The sequence below is a fragment of the Triticum aestivum genome, chromosome 1D (genome assembly GCF_018294505.1).
Source record: "Triticum aestivum cultivar Chinese Spring chromosome 1D, IWGSC CS RefSeq v2.1, whole genome shotgun sequence".
Taxonomy (NCBI): Eukaryota; Viridiplantae; Streptophyta; class Magnoliopsida; order Poales; family Poaceae; genus Triticum; species Triticum aestivum.
In genome coordinates this window covers 486,598,342-486,616,880 of record NC_057796.1, presented here as the reverse complement: position 1 = coordinate 486,616,880, position 18,539 = coordinate 486,598,342, and the positions used below count along the sequence as shown (strand labels likewise).

The 18,539-nt window shown below is 41.4% G+C and overlaps 1 protein-coding gene and 2 non-coding genes across 3 annotated transcripts; 1 reads left to right on the top strand and 2 right to left on the bottom strand.

Moving 5' to 3' along the window:
* Positions 1 to 13,362: 13,362 nt before the first annotated feature.
* On the top strand, positions 13,363 to 17,724 carry LOC123183307 (30S ribosomal protein S18, chloroplastic). Its single transcript, XM_044596088.1, has one exon. It carries the CDS (start codon positions 15,620 to 15,622, stop codon positions 16,130 to 16,132), a length of 513 nt encoding a protein of 170 aa, XP_044452023.1. The 5' UTR covers positions 13,363 to 15,619; the 3' UTR covers positions 16,133 to 17,724.
* On the bottom strand, positions 13,929 to 14,002 carry TRNAW-CCA (transfer RNA tryptophan (anticodon CCA)). The gene has a single exon. It is a non-coding gene; the product is annotated as a tRNA-Trp (tRNA).
* Positions 14,142 to 14,215, bottom strand: TRNAP-UGG (transfer RNA proline (anticodon UGG)). The gene has a single exon. It is a non-coding gene; the product is annotated as a tRNA-Pro (tRNA).
* Positions 17,725 to 18,539: the final 815 nt, after the last annotated feature.

Here is an 18,539-nt window from a genome sequence, read left to right as displayed (position 1 = left end):
CGCTGCCGCGCCGCCCGTGCCGCCGGAGCCGCCCCCCGCCGCCGCGCCGGAGCCGCACCGCCGCCGCCGCCGTCTCGCCCGACCCGCCGGAGGTAGCCGCCGCCGTCCTCGGTTTTTTCGAAACCCTAGATCTGTTTTTTTCAGACCTGGTTCGGTTTTTTTTCCGGTTTAGTTATTTAGCGGACGTTCGTCCGTATGTTCGTTTTAATGAACGGTTTTCCCCCGTTAGCCGCAGATAACGAACGTTTGTTCATTAGCCTGTTCGACAGTTTTTCTTTTTCTTGGATTTTTCGCGATTATTTTCGTTCGTGATTTCTGATCCGATTTTCGTTCTAGTATAACTTTTCGTTCGTTTATCGGAATCAGGCGATTCAAGCGCCTAGAGTTTCGTCTCGAAGCCCTCTTTCTGTTTAACCAACTTAAACAAGATTTTGCTACTGTAAAATTTGACTTTAGTCCAGATTAATAATCGGATCTTGTTTCTTTCGTAGTTTGAGTTTTGTTGCTTCGTTTGATTTGATTCTTTTTGCAAACCGGAGTTCTTAAGTTGAATTTTCTGGTTAGATTTCTTATTTGAGTTTTACCCGTGCTTCTTACTTGATTGCTTATTGTATGTTTGTTTGTTTGCGATAGAGTACCCGGAGTGCGAAGCGTGTTACTACGAGTCTCTAGGTTTCGCGGATCATCAGCAAGGCAAGTAACACTTTGATCATACCTCTTTGCTACCCAGTTTTATTACATTAGTTCAATCCTCAAACAATTGCATGGTTAGGATCTGATTAAATTGTGGGTTTGGGAAGTAGATGAGGTAGTACCTATTCACCTGTTTATTATCAAACCTTTGGGAGTTACTTCTACGTTGCTTATACTGCTATGCTATGCTCGTAGACGTGGATTGGGTTTGAGTGTATTCATGACAGATGTGAGTTTGTTAATTAATGGTTCAACTTAAGATGGCAACTTAAATACACATCTGGGTGGATTGGTTGCGGGCACTGGAGAATCCAGTGTTGTCCTAGGATATCCCGGAGGACTCGTGTGATCATCCTACGGCTCGCCACCCAGACTCAAAGGGATCATAAGACTATTCATGCTAGAAACTTCCGTGTGCAGCCACAAGCCATTATGGGCTCTGGCATAGTTGAGTAAGTTGCATGAAGCTCTCGAAAAGGTAGACTAGCAGATGTAGTGGGTTGTAGGTGGTACTGTCTATCGAGAGTAGAGAGTTAGTGCTTCAGAAAGACTATGTCTCGAATCTCCGATCATGGATGTATTCGAGTCTTGTGGGGAAAAGTGCGCAAACCTCTGCAGAGTGTACAAACTAATCATGGTTAGCCATGTCCCCGGTTATGGACATCTTGAGTATCTAGTTCTTGGATTATCATGTGGATCTCATCACTCTTAATATAAATTTTGATTGGGTTTAATGATGATTTTTAATTGGGATTGAGTTGGAGGAACCTTCTCAATGTTTAACAACTACCATGATAGTTAAATAAAATTTATTCCTTTGTTGTAGGGAAAAATTGGCTTTCCGCAAAACATATTAACCATACAGCCTCCACCAGCCATATATGCATGTAGTGATAGCATTATTTCTGTTTCATTACTCTCTTGTGTTGCATTACCAGCATATTCCATGTGCTGACCCGTTTCGGGCTGCAACGTATCATGTTGCAGACTTTTCAGACGACAAGTAAGGTGCCTTAAGTCGTGGTCTTTCACTCAGTGATGCCGTTGGAGTTGATGGACTCGCTTTATCTTCCAAGCCTTCCGCTATTATCGTTTTAGATGGCCTTAAGCCATATTTATTGTAATAAGTTCTCTTTTGAGACATTCGATGTAATAAGTGTGTGATTGCTACTCTGTTATAAATCCTTCAAGTACTGTGCGTGTCAGCATTACCGATCTAGGGATGACACTGATGCACAGAGATCAGACTGTTTGAGGTCTGGTCGCTACAAGATGGTATCAGAGCACACGCTGACTGTAAGACATGACCACTAAGCTAAGACCCTAGATCACTGCTCTCTTATCATTTCTGTCTCCTCTCCATTTTCTACTCTTTAGGATGGCGGATTCAAGGAACAAGTTTGCACATCCGGATGAAGACACACCTTTTGGACGACACTTGAATGAAGTCACTAGGTACCTGAACATCGAAATACCAAGCTTCACCGGGACTTACAATGCCACTTTACCAGAAGAGGAGCGCTGGATGATTCAAGTTCAAGTTTTAGGAAGGACATTCACGCCAGTCACTGAGCCCATAGAGTTTTCCTTTGATGCACCAACCTGGAGTCTAGGAAAGAGTATGGCAGCCCACATCACCATGGGGGGCATTGGAGAAGTTTACCACAAGGATCTCAAGGATACTATCTACCAGATTTGTGGGCGCCGAGATGAGCAATGGGAGATGATCAGCACCAGGAAGGATAGATCTATTGCAGCTTTCATCCAGGAGTTAAACTAGCACATTCGACGCCAGGAGAATCAGATGTGCGCAGGCATGACAGATCTGAAGAAGGCAATGACCAGGATCATAGAGCTGGAGGAAGAACTCAAGGCTACTCGCGAAGATTATGAGGAGGAAATCGTCGTACTAGTGGAGAAGAATGACGACTTGACAAGGAAGATCGGAGTATTCATGGGAGATCCCGCGCCAGGAGGAGAAGACGACGATTCCACTTGCCCGGAAAACTACATCATCATCGACGACACCGACTCGGGACCCTGACGATAGCGATGATGATTTTGTTGATGAAGCTGGAGCAGATATTATGGAGTCTTCGACCGATCAATTTTTTCTAGTCGACCACCATATCAGTAGTAGTATTCCCCCATGTATATAGTATAGTCCGAGCACTTTTGTAACGATAGTTCTAGACCGATTGTATGCCCTTGCTTGATTGATTGAGTGATATGTTTGTGTTTGTCTCATGTGCATATGGGTAGTGTTTCCCCCCTAGACCTTATTCTACTATGTTTTCTCACATTTTCTAAACCCAGCAGATGCCTCCGAGACGCGACAATGGATTTGCCTTCCCACCGGAGCTCACTCAGTTGATCCAGCAGCAGAATGCATTGATGCAGATACTAGTCCAGAATCAGAATTAGGGGAACAACAACAACAACCCACCACCACCACCACCACCCGTTGATCACTTAGCCCGTTTTCTAAGGCTGAATCCGCCGGTGTTCTCCAGTAGCACCGAGCCGATAGTTGCAGATGATTGGCTCCGCAAGATTGGAAGGGAGCTGACCACTGCAGGATGCACAGATGCGGAGAGAGTGCGTTTCGCCGCACATCAGCTTGATGGACCCGCAGCATCATGGTGGGAGAATTTCACAGCCACTTACCCCATAGACACTGTTACATGGGACCAGTTTCAGCAAGCTTTGTGCACTGCCCATGTATCAGCAGGAGCTATGGCCATGAAGAAGCGCGAGTTTCGCAACTTACGCCAAGGAGGACGCACCGTTGGCCAGTATGTGGATGACTTTAGTAAGCTAGCACGTTATGCCCCAGATGACGTTGCTACGGATGCAGCTAAACAGGAGAACTTTCGGGAAGGATTGAATGATGAGCTGAGCATGCAGTTGATGGTGGCAAATTTTAATAACTATCATGAGTTGGTAGATAGAGCTCTCATGATTGAAGGGAAGCAGCAGCAGATTGACAACCGCAAGAGGAAGTATGGACAAGGGAAGTACAATTCTGGAGCTCAGCAGAGACCCCCTTTTACCCCGAACTCGGGAGTACCCCTTCAACATAACCATGGAGGTTACAATCACAATGGAGGGATGTCGCACAACCATAGTAGCTCCAAGAACGGGAATGGTAATGGAGGAAGCAAAGGACAGAACCGTTCCAACCCAGCAACGCCCGCCAAGAAGGATCTAAGTCACATTACTTGTTTCAAGTGCGGGAAGAATGGACATTATGCCACGGAGTGTTATGAAGTAAAGAATGGAAATAGCAATGGAAGCTCTAGGAAGAAGCCCAACCCTTTCAACAGGGGACAAGTGAACCACGTTAGCGTGGAGGAGGTTGAAGCGCAACCCGATGCAGTAATAGGTAAGTTTATGGTTAAGTCATTTACTGCAATCGTTCTTTTTGATACTGGTGCATCCCATTCATACATATCAAGGGGATTTGTGGATAAGTTTAAACTGCCAACCCAAGCCCTTAGGTCACCCATGTTAGTAACCTCGCCAGGAGCAGAGTATATGGCTAGCCTATGGTGTGATCAGTTACCATTAAGGATTGGTAACTACCTGTTTCCCTCGGACCTAATAGTATTGGAGTCACAAGGACTGGATGTGATATTAGGCATGGATTGGTTATCGAAGTATGGAGGAAACATTGACTGCGCCAGTAAGTCGGTTTTGCTTACCACCCCAGAAGGAAGAAGGATCAAGTATGTATCCCGGCATGTGCCGAGTAGGACTCAAGTGAAATCCTTATCAGGAGTTGTACAGGAGGAAGTACCAGTGGTGAAGGATTTTCCGGATGTATTTTCAGAGGAGTTGCCAGGCATGCCACCGGATAGAGACATTGAGTTTTTGATCGAGCTTTTGCCAGGCACAGGACCAATATCTAAGAGACCGTACAGAATGCCCGCAAAGGATTTGGAGGAAATTAAGAAGCAGATTAAGGAGTTACTGGATAAAGGTTATATACGCCCAAGTTCGTCACCTTGGGGATCACCAGTGCTTCTAGTGAAGAAGAAGGATGGATCGTTGAGGATGGTTGTTGATTATCGAGGATTGAATGAGGTGACGATCAAGAACAAGTACCCACTGTCGATGATCAATGATTTGTTTGACCAGCTGCAAGGAGCTAAAGTGTTTTCCAAGGTCGATCTTCGATCAGGGTACCACCAGTTGAAGATTCGAGAGCAGGATATACCTAAGCCAGCTTTTACCACGAGGTACGGGCTATATGAGTATACCGTTATGTCATTTGGTCTGACTAACGCACCTGCCTATTTTATGAACATGATGAACAAAGTGTTTATGGAGTTTTTGGATAAGTTCATCGTGGTGTTCATTGATGATATTCTGGTCTACTCGAAGGATGAAGAGGAACATAAGGAGCATTTGCGTTTGGTACTTGGGAAGCTCAGAGAACACCAGCTATACGCCAAATTCAGCAAGTGTGAGTTTTGGTTGAAGGAAGTTGGATTTCTTGGACATGTTATATCTGGAGAAGGAATAGCGGTAGACCCCACCAAAGTTGTCACTGTGACAAATTGGGAAGCACCCACGTCAGTTGGAGAGATCCGGAGTTTTCTTGGACTCGCAGGATACTATCGGAGGTTCATTGAGAATTTCTCGAAGTTTGCAAAGCCTATGATGGAGTTGTTAAAGAAGGACACCAAGTTCAAATGGACTGAGGAATGTGATGCCAGTTTTCAGGAGTTGAAGAAACGCTTGGTTACATCACCAGTGTTGATTCTGCCAGATCAACGCAAGGATTATGAAGTGTATTGCGACGCTTCTCATCGAGGACTTGGAGCAGTGCTTATGTAGGAGGGAAGAGTTGTTTCATATGCCTCCCGACAACTTAAACCCCATGAGTTGAATTATGCTACACATGATTTGGAGTTAGCAGCCGTAGTGCATGCATTGAAAACGTGGAGACACTTTCTCATCGGAAACCATTGTGAGGTGTACATGGATCACAAGAGTTTGAAGTACATCTTCACTCAGAAGGAGTTAAATCTCAGGCAGAAGAGATGGTTAGAGCTCATCAAGGATTATGATATGAAGTTGCATTATCATCCCGGAAAGGCTAACGTAGTAGCCGATGCGTTGAGCCGCAAGAGTCATGTTAATACACTCATGACCGGAGAGTTACCCAAGGAGTTGGCGGAGGATCTTCGTGAGCTATGTTTGGAAATAGTTCCGAGAGGCTATGTAGCATCATTGGAGATTCAGTCTATGTTGATGGATAAGATCAGGGAAGCTCAGAAGACGGACAAGGAGATTGCCGAGATAAAGGAAAGAATGAGCAAAGGAAAAGCTAAGGGATTTCGTGAGGATGAGCACGATACCTTATGGTTTGCGGACCGCGTATATGTGCCAAATGATCCGGAGATCAGGAAGTTGATTCTGTAAGAGGCCCATGATTCGCCGTATTCGATTCACCCAGGAAATACCAAGATGTATCTGAATTTGAAGGATAGTTTCTGGTGGACCGGAATGAAGAAGGATATTGCTGAGTATGTAGCAGTTTGTGATGTATGTCAGAGAGTGAAGGCAGAACATCAGAAGCCAGCAGGATTACTACAACCACTGCCGATACCCGAATGGAAGTGGGACAAGCTAGGCATGGATTTTATCACGGGATTACCCAGGACTCGTTCAGGCTATGACTCGATATGGGTTGTAGTCGATTGTTTGACGAAGGTAGCTCATTTCATCCCAGTGAAGACCACTTACACCAGTGCTAAGTTGGCAAAGATATACATGACCAGGATCGTGTGTCTGCATGGAGTTCCGAGGACCATTGTATCAGATAGAGGAACCCAGTTTACCTCCAAGTTTTGGAATCAGTTGCATGAGACTTTGGGAACTAGGCTAGAGTTCAGTACAGCTTTTCACCCGCAGACAGATGGACAGACTGAGAGAGTCAATCAGATTCTGGAGGACATGTTGAGAGCTTGTGCGCTAGACTATGGATCTAGTTGGGACGATAATTTGCCTTATGCAGAGTTCTCTTATAACAACAGCTATCAAGCCAGTTTGAAGATGGCCCCTTTCGAAGCATTGTATGGAAGGAGGGGCAGGACACCGTTGTTGTGGGATGAAGTTGGAGATCGCCAGTTGTTTGGACCAGATTTGATTAAAGAGTCTGAAGAGAAGGTTAAGTTGATACACGATAAACTCAAGGTAGCGCAGTCCAGGCAGAAGAGCTATGCGGATTCTAAACGCAAGGAGACAGCTTACGAAGTTGGAGACAGAGTGTATCTTCGTGTATCACCACTTCGAGGAGTGAAGCGTTTTGGAGTTAAGGGAAAGTTAGCCCCGAGATTTGTAGGACCTTACCGTGTTTTGGAACGAATGGGAGAAGTTGCCTACAAGTTGGAATTGCCCGAAGGATTGTCAGGAGTTCACGATGTGTTCCATGTTTCCCAGTTAAAGAGGTGCCACGCAGAGATGGCAGATATCCCTCTGAGAGATACAGTGCCACTGGAAGCGATACAGTTGGATAGCGATTTGACATACGAGGAGAAACCAGCCGAGGGATATCATATATATACTTCCGCTTCTGATTCATATTTCCTACGTACAACAATATCCTCTCATCTCTAGTTTATAAGAGGCGCACACACATTTGGAGGTTCAACTTTGATCATCTAGTTATTTCTACTAATATAAAAAGCATCATTTTTGCTCGACTCAAAACATACTAACCACTCAACCATGCATGTCTAATGGTCCAGATTGATTCCATGTTAAGCACATCAAGACACACTTAATACCACTAGACTTGCTGCAAATCACCCACCATTACCATTAGTTATAAAGGCTTGCACCGCCACGAGCTCCTTCAGAATCGCATGCTGATGCACCCCTCACAAACATGCGTTGCATGTGTTTTATTTAACCAAAAAAATATGTCTTATATATCATAGCGTAAATTATGCAATTGAAATCCCAATTGAAAAAGGTTTTGAATGGTATAATTATTATCGCCACATAACTCATATATTATTGGTCTAGTTGGGGGCCAAAGTTAAATCTCGGAACAATATGTGCATTATAAAATGGGAAGGAGGTAATTGTATTGCCTTCGGTTATGTGTTACAAATTACAACAAAGAGGCCCAATTTTTTTTCTCTAAAAGAAAGGGCTCAAATAATGCAAGTGATTTTCAACATTTTACTCAAAACAATTTGATTAAACTAAACTACCTCAGAGTCCATTAGGGCCTCCCGCATCAAGCCAAAGAAAAGAAAGATTAATGTGGTAGGCAACAAATCAGCATAGTTCAAGAAGACATCTTCTTAGAAAAAAGTAGCCATACCATATCTAGCTTGAGAGACTTGTTTAGAAATATCATAACAATCGCCAAGCTCCATACCTATGCAGGTGCCAGGACAATGCATAAAAAGCCAAATTCAAAACAATAACAGTATGATAAACATAATTGCGTATAAGCAATAACTGACAAACTTATTTTAAGAATAAAGGAGCTCCCCATCCTTAAGCTGTGGCCCTTAAATTCATACAACGCAAGATAGGTCCTAAGGAATAAAACAAAACAAACTAGAAGGGTTCCATACAGTGTCAAGTGACCACATGAAGCATCACAGTTCTAAACCGAGAGCCTCGGCAGAAGAAGGTCAAATGATCACGGATAAAATCTACTGAGAGCCTAAGTTGCACCGAGGTACAGACCGATGATTCCCCTAGCCACCATATAATCCTGTCTCGGGGCATCATGTAAGGCTTGGCACTTCAACCGAAGCTTTGTTGATGGGTCGATCATGCCGCGGTCGGTCATGCTATTTCCTAGCCTTTCAGATATTCATGACCTTGTATCACAATTAACTGACTCCACATATAATGAAAAAATAACACGGATGCGACATCCATATAACCGGTCACTCCTTTATGATAACAAACATGGTGAACCTATTCAGTTTGCACAACAAGCAACGGTCTAAACAGAACACTAGTAGTCTCATGCTCCTGTGCTAGCATTGATAAGAGCAAATTTCTTTTAAAAGAACATTTTCTGTCGGCCAAATGCCGATATACTGCACTTTTAAAATCAAGTGTCAATGAACTAAACTTCTGTTGCAACTTGTTTGGAAAACGACACCTTTTAGCTCTACATCTGAATTCGCATCCAGGTTCCACCTTGCAGCGACACAGCGAAGTAGCATGGAAGCATCCATGACCAGTTCAACAAAAAGTACCAACAAAAAATTTAAAGAAGTATATATAGGCTCAGTTCGTTAACAAGATGTAGCCTTTTGAAACAAGGCTTCCATGAGAGAATTATTACAGTTGACAATGAGTAGTATCTACTAAGTGACATGGCAATCTTGCACAGGCTAATTAGCATAGGCTTTTTTTTATGAAACAACTTTTGATCTATTCATCTTCAATCATGGCAGTACAACGAACACCAGAAATAATAAAAATTACATCCAGATTCATAGACCACCTAGCGGCGACTAGAAGAATTGAAGCGAGCCGAAGGCGTGCCGCCGTCATCGCCCCTCCCTAGTCGGAGCCAGGCCAAACTTGTTGTAGTAGATAGTCGGAAAGTGGTTGTGCTAAGGATCCAACCAGAAGACACACGAACGTATTCAAACGACGAACAGATCCGAACAGATCCACCAAAAAAGATTTGTTTAACCCTAAAAAAATAAAAAGCATATCCACCAAAGAAAGATTCGCTCCAACGCTCCCAATCCAGATACATCCAAATCGCAAACAACGTAGGCACTCCATATGTATATACCACGCAGTTACTGATCCTTTTTCTTTACGGCGAGTGGCGTCTGCAATTAGAACGAGAGATTATAAACAAAATCACTCCACACCAATGTAGATAGAATTCTTTTTTTGAAGGTGGGCAGATCAGTATGTGCTACAGTAGTTCTTTGGGGTGATGATCATACCAGAGGGGGTGATCGGGATTAGCACCGGGGTGTCCGAAGAGGCGGTGGGGTTAACCTCATATACATCCGCCGTGCACGTGTACGTAGCACGCGGGCGCCTCATGTCCATGTCGGCGAGCAGGTTGAAGAGCTGCTGCTTCCTGGTGTCCATCGCCGCCATCAGACGGGCTGTCTCGGGGTCGGGCTGTGGCTCAGCTTCGACGTACACTGGCTCGTTATCGGCGGACGATGAGTTGCGGCTGCGGGTTTGGGCAGCGGCGGCGGTGCCATTGGAGGAGGAGGACAGAGATCGCAGCAGAGGAAACGAGGCGGTTCGGCCGCCGTGGGCGAGCAGCGGCGAGGCGACGGCCTTGCAGACCGCCTGCGTTTGGCCGCCGATGAGCCCCCTCGCCGCACGTCGGAGCGCGGCCATGATCGAGAGTTCGAGACGATCGCGTTCTACGGGCGCCCATGCTACGTGTACCGTTTACATGATAAGGTGTGTAGCGACCAGACCTCAAACAGTCTGATCTCTGTGCATCAGTGTCATCCCTGGATCGGTAATGCTGACACGCACAGTACTTGAAAGATTTATAACAGAGTAGCAATCACACACTTATTACATCGAATGTCTCAAAAGAGAACTTATTATACTAAATATGGCTTAAGGCCATCTAAAACGATAACAGCGGAAGGCTTGGATGATAAAGCGAGTCCATCAACTCCAACGGCATCACTGAGTGAAAGACCACGACCTAAGACACCTTACTCGTCGTCTGAAAAGTCTGAAACATGATACGTTGCAGCCCAAAACGGGTCAGCACATGGAATATACTGGCAATGCAACACAAGAGAGTAATGAAACAGAAATAATGCTATCACTACATGCATATATGGCTGGTGGAGGCTGTATGGTTAATATGTTTTGCGGAAAGCCAATTTTTCCCTACAATAAAGGAATAAATTTTATTTAACTGTCATGGTAGTTGTTAAACATTGAGAAGGTTCCTCCAACTCAATCGCAATTAAAAATCATCATTAAACCCAATCAAAATTTATATTAAGAGTGATGAGATCCACATGATAATCCAAGAACTAGATACTCAAGATGTCTATAACCGGGGACACGGCTAATCATGATTAGTTTGTACACTCTGCAGAGGTTTGCGCACTTTTCCCCACAAGACTCGAATACATCCATGATCGGAGATTCGAGACACAGTCTTTCTCAAGCATTAACTCTCTACTCTGGATAGACAGTACCACCTACAACCCACTACATCTGCTAGTCTACCTTTTCGAGAGCTTCACGCAACTTACTCAACTATGCCAGAGCCCATAATGGCTTGTGGCTGCACACGGAAGTTTCTAGCATGAAAGTCTTATGATCCCTTTGAGCCTGGGTGGCGAGCCGTAGGATGATCACACGGGTCCTCCGGGATATCCTAGGACAACACTGGATTCTCCAGGTGCCCGCAACCAATCCACCCAGATGTGTATTTAAGTTGCCACCTTAAGTTGAACCATTAATTAACAAACTCACATCTGTCATGAATACACTAAAACCCAATCCACGTCTACGAGCATAACATAGCAGTATAAGCAACGTAGAAGTAACTCCCAAAGGTTTGATAATAAACAGGTGAATAGGTACTACCTCATCTACTTCCCAAACCCACAATTTAATCAGATCCTAACCATGCAATTGTTTGAGGATTGAACTAATGCAATAAAACTGGGTAGCAAAGAGGTATGATCGAAGTGTTACTTGCCTTGCTGATGATCCGCGAAACCTAAAGACTCGTAGTAACACGCTTCGCACTCCGGGTACTCTATCGCAAACAAACAAACATACAATAAGCAATCAAGCAAGAAGCACGGGTAAAACTCAAATAAGAAATCTAACCAGAAAATTCAACTTAAGAACTCCGGTTTGCAAAAAGAATCAAATCAAACGAAGCAACGAAACTCAAACTGCGAAAGAAACAAGATCCGATTATTAATCTGGACTAAAGTCAAATTTTACAGCAGCAAAATCTTGTTTAAGTTGGTTAAACAGAAAGTGGGCTTCGAGACGAAACTCTTGGGTAAAGAAAAATTGTCGAACAGGCTAACGGGCGAACGTTCGTTATTTGCGGCTAACGGGCGAAAACCGTTCGTTAAAACGAACGTACGGACGAACGTCCGCTAAATAACTAAACGGAAAAAAACGAACCAGATCTGGAAAAAAACAGATCTAGGGTTTTGAAAAAACCGATCGGTTTTCTCGCGAAAACCGAGGACGGCGGCGGCTACCTCCGGCAGGTCGGGCAAGACGGCGGCGGCGGCGGTGCGGCTCCGGCGCGGCAGCGGGTGGCGGCGCGGGACGGCGGGTGGCGGCTCCGGCGGCACGGGCGGCGGGGCGGCGCGGCAGCGGCGGAAGCGGGCGGTGGCGGCGGCGGGGCTGCGCGGCGGCTAGGGTTTGGCGGCGGGGCGCGGGCTGATGGGCTTCGGGGCTCGGCCGGCGCGGCTTATAAAGCCCCCCTAGGCGGAGTCCCGCTCGGGTATGGCCCCAAGTCGGTTTCCTCTTCTTTTTTCTAAATTATTCCACGCAGAAAAACAATGAAAAGAAATACTAAACGGATTCCAAAAATCCTGAAATAAATTTTTCCCGTCCTCTAAAAATCTACTGGACAAGGTGAACATTTATTTGGGACTCTAATGAAATTTTGGGAAACACATATTTTTCCTAATTCAAATAAAATAGCGATAAAACTCCGAATAAAAATATTATTTGATTTTAATATTAAATCTCCAATATTTATTTATTTTGAGGAAGTCATTTTATCCCCTCTCTTTTATTTTCACAAAAGAAATATTTGAAGAGAAAATAATTAAAATCAAACGATCCTCTTTTCAAAATTTGAGAAAACTCAAATATGAAAATAACGAAATCCCCAACTCTCTCCGTGGGTCCTTGAGTTGCATACAATTTCTAGGATCAAGCCAAAATGCAATAAAAATATGATATGCAATGATGATCTAATGCATAACATTCCAAATTGAAAATTTGGGATTTTACAAACCTACCCCCCTTAAGATGAATCTCGCCCTCGAGATTCGGGTTGGCTAGAAAATAGGTGAGGGTGATCCTTCCATAGGTCTTCCTCTCGTTCCTAGGTGGCTTCATCCTCGGTATGGTGGCTCCACTGAACTTTGCAGAACTTGATAACCTTGTTGCGTGTAACTCGGCTGGCAAACTCGAGATACAGTGCCACTGGAAGAGATACAGTGCCCCTTATGCTATTTGCAACTTTAGAACATATACTAACTCATATCTCTTTCTCAATGATTTCAATTGTGATTACGATTCATTTTATAACCTTATTAGTTCGTGAACTTGGAGGATTACATGATTCGTCAGAAAAAGGAATGATAGTTACTTTTTTCTCTATAACAGGATTCTTAGTTTCTCGTTGGGCTTCCTCGGGACATTTTCCATTAAGTAATTTATATGAGTCATTGATCTTCCTTTCATGGGCCCTGTATATTCTTCATACCATTCCTAAAATACAGAACTCTAAAAATGATTTAAGCACAATAACTACGCCAAGTACTATTTTAACGCAAGGCTTTGCCACATCGGGTCTTTTAACTGAAATGCATCAATCCACGATACTAGTACCTGCTCTACAATCTCAGTGGTTAATGATGCATGTCAGTATGATGTTATTAAGCTATGCAACTCTTTTATTAACTTAGGTAAATGCTTTACCAACATATGTAGTGTAGTAAAAAAAATGGAATTTAACTCTTTCATGCTTACTTTAACTAGTTATTTTGGTTTTCTACTGGCTGCTTTAACTATAACCCCAGCTCTATTTATTGGCTTGAACAAGATACGCCTTATTTGAATTGACTGAATAATTATAATTCAGAAAAGAAAAATCTTTCTTTGGGATTCCTGGCATTCTACGACTCTTTTCCAGACTAATTAGGAATTCTTTTCTTGGTCATTGAGATTCGTGGATAATTTAGAGTACTATTTAGGGATAGATCATACCTCTTTTTTTATCCCCTGAACAAATCGAAATGATTGAAGTTTTTCTATTTGGAATCGTCTTAGGCCTAATTCCTATTACTTTAGCGGGATTATTCGTGACTGCGTATTTGCAATACAGGCGTGGGGATCAGTTGGATCTTTGATTGAGTCATTTTTTTTTGATTGACCTCCTCCAGACCAGAGAGGAGGTCAAATTGAAATTGGAGTTACAATTCAATTTTGTTAAGTTATTTTACTCTGCTTCGACATAAGATAGATGGAATCACGCTCTGTAGGATTTGAACCTACGACATCGGGTTTTGGAGACCCGCGTTCTACCGAACTGAACTAAGAGCGCTTTCATTCATTCAAAAAGAAAATCTTTTTCTATTCCTAATGTATCTCACGTACGTATAGTCTCCACAAATTCAAGTTATACCCACTTTACTTTAATTGATCTCGTCGCTACTGCCTATAAAGAAGAAAGAAGTAATAGGTAGGGATGACAGGATTTGAACCTGTGACATTTTGTACCCAAAACAAACGCGCTACCAAGCTGCGCTACATCCCTTTTCCAAATTAAATTGTTGTACAATGCCATTGTACACAATTCCTGTCTTCTTTTCCACATCATAATTTTCTTGTTCTTTCTATTTTCTTCTTCTTTCTTTCTCTATCTATATATAGAACCCTCGTGTCATTTCTTCTTTTTGGTCTCATATAATTAAGGAATTATATACATATAAAATCCAATATAATTTCGCCTATAAAAGAAGGATTACTTTTCCTTGGTAATATATAGGAAGAAGGGGTCATCTTTTTCTTTTTTAGGGATAGGAAAATTTCGTCGATATGGTTCATTTTATATATAGCATAACAATCTTGGGCAAGAGTTTATGATCATATATGTATTCCAACAAGGAAGGAGGATTTTCAATGCGGGATATAAAAACATATCTCTCTGTAGCACCCGTGCTAAGTACTCTATGGTTTGGTGCTTTAGCAGGTTTATTGATAGAAATTAATCGTTTATTCCCAGATGCTTTGTCATTCCCTTTTTTTTAATTCTAGTTATTGCTATGGAAGGGATAGATTTCTTCGTGATATGACAAAATTTGATCCTTTTCAATCTTTTTTTAGTATCGGAAGGAAAAAGAAAGAAAAGATGGATTGGGTTGAACCTCAGAGTCATTAAAAATTTGGTAAACCCCATTTTTGAAAATAGAAATTCAATTTAAAGGGGTACCCAAGCTAAATAAGGCCTCAGAAATCAGAGCATAGAAAAGGCGGGGCTGGCTAATTAAATGAAAGGATTTCGAACCAAAATCTTTGCTAATTCGACAAGGATTGTATTCTTTAATTATTTCTCTATTTTTTATTACTTAATTTAAGAATAAAAAAAATTATTCTAATGAATTTTATTCTTCTTCTTCGGATTCAAAATAGAAGAATAAAAGAATAAGTAGAATAATTAAGTTAAGTCAATCCAAAAAGAAAAGGAGGTTCATGGCCAAGGGAAAAGATGTTAGAATCAGAGTTATTTTGGAATGCATCAGTTGTGTTCGAAAAGGTGCCAATGAGGAATCGACGGGGATTTCTAGATATAGTACTCAAAAGAATCGCCACAATACACCCGGACAATTAGAATTCAAAAATTTTGTCGTTATTGTCGCAAGCATACGACTCATCACGAAATAAAGAAATAGGAACATCGTGTGTTCGATCTTTCCAAACAACAGAAAGAGTAAGAACTTCATATTTAATATATAAAGAAAACATAGTATAGAATACAAAATACAAATCAACTCATCTGATTTCCGGTAGATATTATTTCATATGTATAGAGGGTATTCATATACTATAATATGAATCAAATAAGATATGGATCAAAGAAAAACTACTTCTTCTGGATCCTAAATTAATAAAATAAAGAAGTGAATTTTCAAATTTTCAAATTTTAAATAAGGAATAAATCATGTATACATCTAAACAACCTTTTCTTAAATCTAAGCAACCCTTTAGTAAATCCAAGCAAACTTTTAATAAATCCAAGCAACCCTTTCGTAAATCCAAGCAAACTTTTCGTAAATTCAAGCAACCTTTTCGTAAATCTAAACAACCTTTTCGTAGGCGTCCTCGGATTGGCCCGGGAGATCGAATTGATTATAGAAACATGAGTTTAATTAATAGATTTATTAGTGAACAAGGAAAAATATTATCGAGACGAATAAATAGATTAACCTTGAAACAACAACGATTAATTACTCTTGCTATAAAACAGGCTCGTATTTTATCTTTCTTACCGTTTCGTAACTATGAGAACGAAAAGCAATTTCAAGCCCAGTCAATTTCAATAATTACAGGTTCTAGACCCAGAAAAAATAGACATATTCCTCAATTAACGCAAAAGTACAATTCCAATCGAAACTTAAGAAACAACAACCAAAATTTAAGAAACAACAACCGGAACTTAAGTTCCGATTGTTGATGTTTTATTCGAATTCGAAAGGGCCAGACCTATATATATTATAAAGAAAGTAATCCAGCTCGTTGATTCCTACCACTTAATCTTAATTTATTGTATCTTCCCGGAGTTCCCTCTCCGGGAATTCATCTTTTTTTATTCCAGTATATTACTTTATTTATACTTTTAATTGATGATCTTTATTTTATTGGAAATCGTGTAAAGATTATTTGGATTTGATACAGCTACTTGTGCAAGCATTTTACGATTAAGAATCAATTTCTTCTTGTACAGGTTGTGTATTAATTTACTATAACTATCGAATACTTTATATACCCGCGTTGCTGCGTTTATCCGAGTGATCCACAAACGACGAAAATCCCTCTTTTGCCTACCTCTATCTCGATGAGAGGAAACAAAAGCTCTTTTTACCTGTTGGGTAATCATTCGATTAAGTCTTAAATGAGCCCCTCTAAAGTTTGAGGCAAATGAACGCATTTTTGTTCGTCGTCTCCGGGCTATATATCCTCGCGGAACTCTGGTCATTGAATCAAATTAACCTTAATGAATAACTAATGATTTCTCTTCTTTTAGCCACCCTTTTTCTCATTAATAACAAAACTAATTATTCCGATATATAAAATATTAATTCCAATGGCTTTTGCTATAGTAACCTTCCCAACCACGATTTTTTATTCCACTCCGTTCAGTTATTTCTATACGAAATAACAAATTCATTCTAATAATACTAAAAAAATAGTGGGTTCCATCGTTTCTATGGTTCCCTTTTAAACGGTGAGGCCCTCTCTATACACCGGAGCCCTTTCTTTCATCAAAAGGTATTGCGAACTTGTATAGTCCACATTCTTTGGCTCTACCTATCCATTATAGAGTAAATAGCTCTTTTCACAATAAGAGTTATCCATACAGTGACGGTATTTAATTATGAAAGTTGGCTAAGTAGCTGACCCTGTTAGTCCGTTCTTTTAAGATAAAGGAGCATAAGCCTTTTTCTTTTTATTACTATTTCCTCCGCTTAATGGATAACCATTTGCTACCAATGGGAGAATTGCTTCTTATTTCCAATTTAGATAATTGGATTTGCACCAAAGGAAACCATAAATTCCATATACCATAGAAATCTAGGATAGAGAAGCTATATCCTATTCATTGGTACTAATCATGGATACTTCAATTTTTTTTATATTTGTTTGAAGTCATGATCTGAACGAGTCGCACATACACCCTAGCACATGTTCCTCGACGCTGAGGGCATCCTTTAAGCGCGGCCGTTTTTCGAGCATTTCGTATTGGCTGTCTTGCGTTTCTAATAAGTTGTTTAACCGTCGGCATGTTGTATGTATATAGAAAAAAATGGATTGGTTTAGATCCATCTTAACCTGATGATTGCTCATCATGAAGTCTTTCTATTTTCTATTAAATCGAGGAAAACACGAATTTAGCTGTGAAATAACTTTACAAGAAATCCGGACACTACCAATCCTTAAACATTTCTGGAAACCACACTGGATCAGTATCGCAGTGCTTGTCAATCATTTCATCCCCTACAATATCGACAAGTCCATAAGCTTTGGCTTCGTCTGCTGACATAAAAACATCCCTTTCCATGTCTTCGGATACAACCCAAAAAGGCTTGCCTGTTCTTACTGCATAAACCCTTGTGATCATTTCGCGAACTTTGTGTAACTCTTCTACTTCTAGTAAAAATTCTGGTGTCCTTGCCCGATAATAAGCACTAGCAGGTTGGTGAAGCATAATCCTCGCGTGAGGGAATGCTATACGCTTGGTGGGTTCTCCTCCAAGCAGAATGAAGGATGCCATGGAGGCGGCTATTCCGAGGCATATTGTATATATATCTGGTGTCACCGTTTGCATCGTATCAAAAATAGCCATTCCTGAGATTAGCCACCCGCCGGGGGAGTTTATAAACAAAAAAATATCACTAATTCCATCTTCTATACTCAGATATACCATGAGACCTGTAATATGATTCGTGATCTCGCAACGAATCTCTTGACCTAAAAAAAGTGTCCTTTCTCGATACATAACATTGTATAAGTCAACCCAAGTCGCTTCTTCATCTCCAGGAATCCGGTAAGGTACTTTTGGAACACCAATGGGCATATTAGATTAATATTATTAAATTTAAGTAAGAAAACCACACTTTAATATGGAAACGTAAGAATGGAACAGAAAGAAAGAATCCGCAGTTTATTGTCTTAATTTTATTCTTATTCTATATGAATACTATAGATTCTATTAATACGTAGATTGAAAGGTTATACATATAAGGAATGTAAGACAGATTGAATAAAGAAAAAGGAATGGGTGATTCGAATGCTAAACAAAGAGGGGTAGCGATCTATTCTTCGTTTTTTCCAAATTGGCCAAGTTACCCATTGCATATTGG

Bases quoted from the DNA above. Each gene is read 5' to 3' on its own strand.
- LOC123183307 (XM_044596088.1), top strand. From the start codon at position 15,620: ATGTATACATCTAAACAACCTTTTCTTAAATCTAAGCAACCCTTTAGT.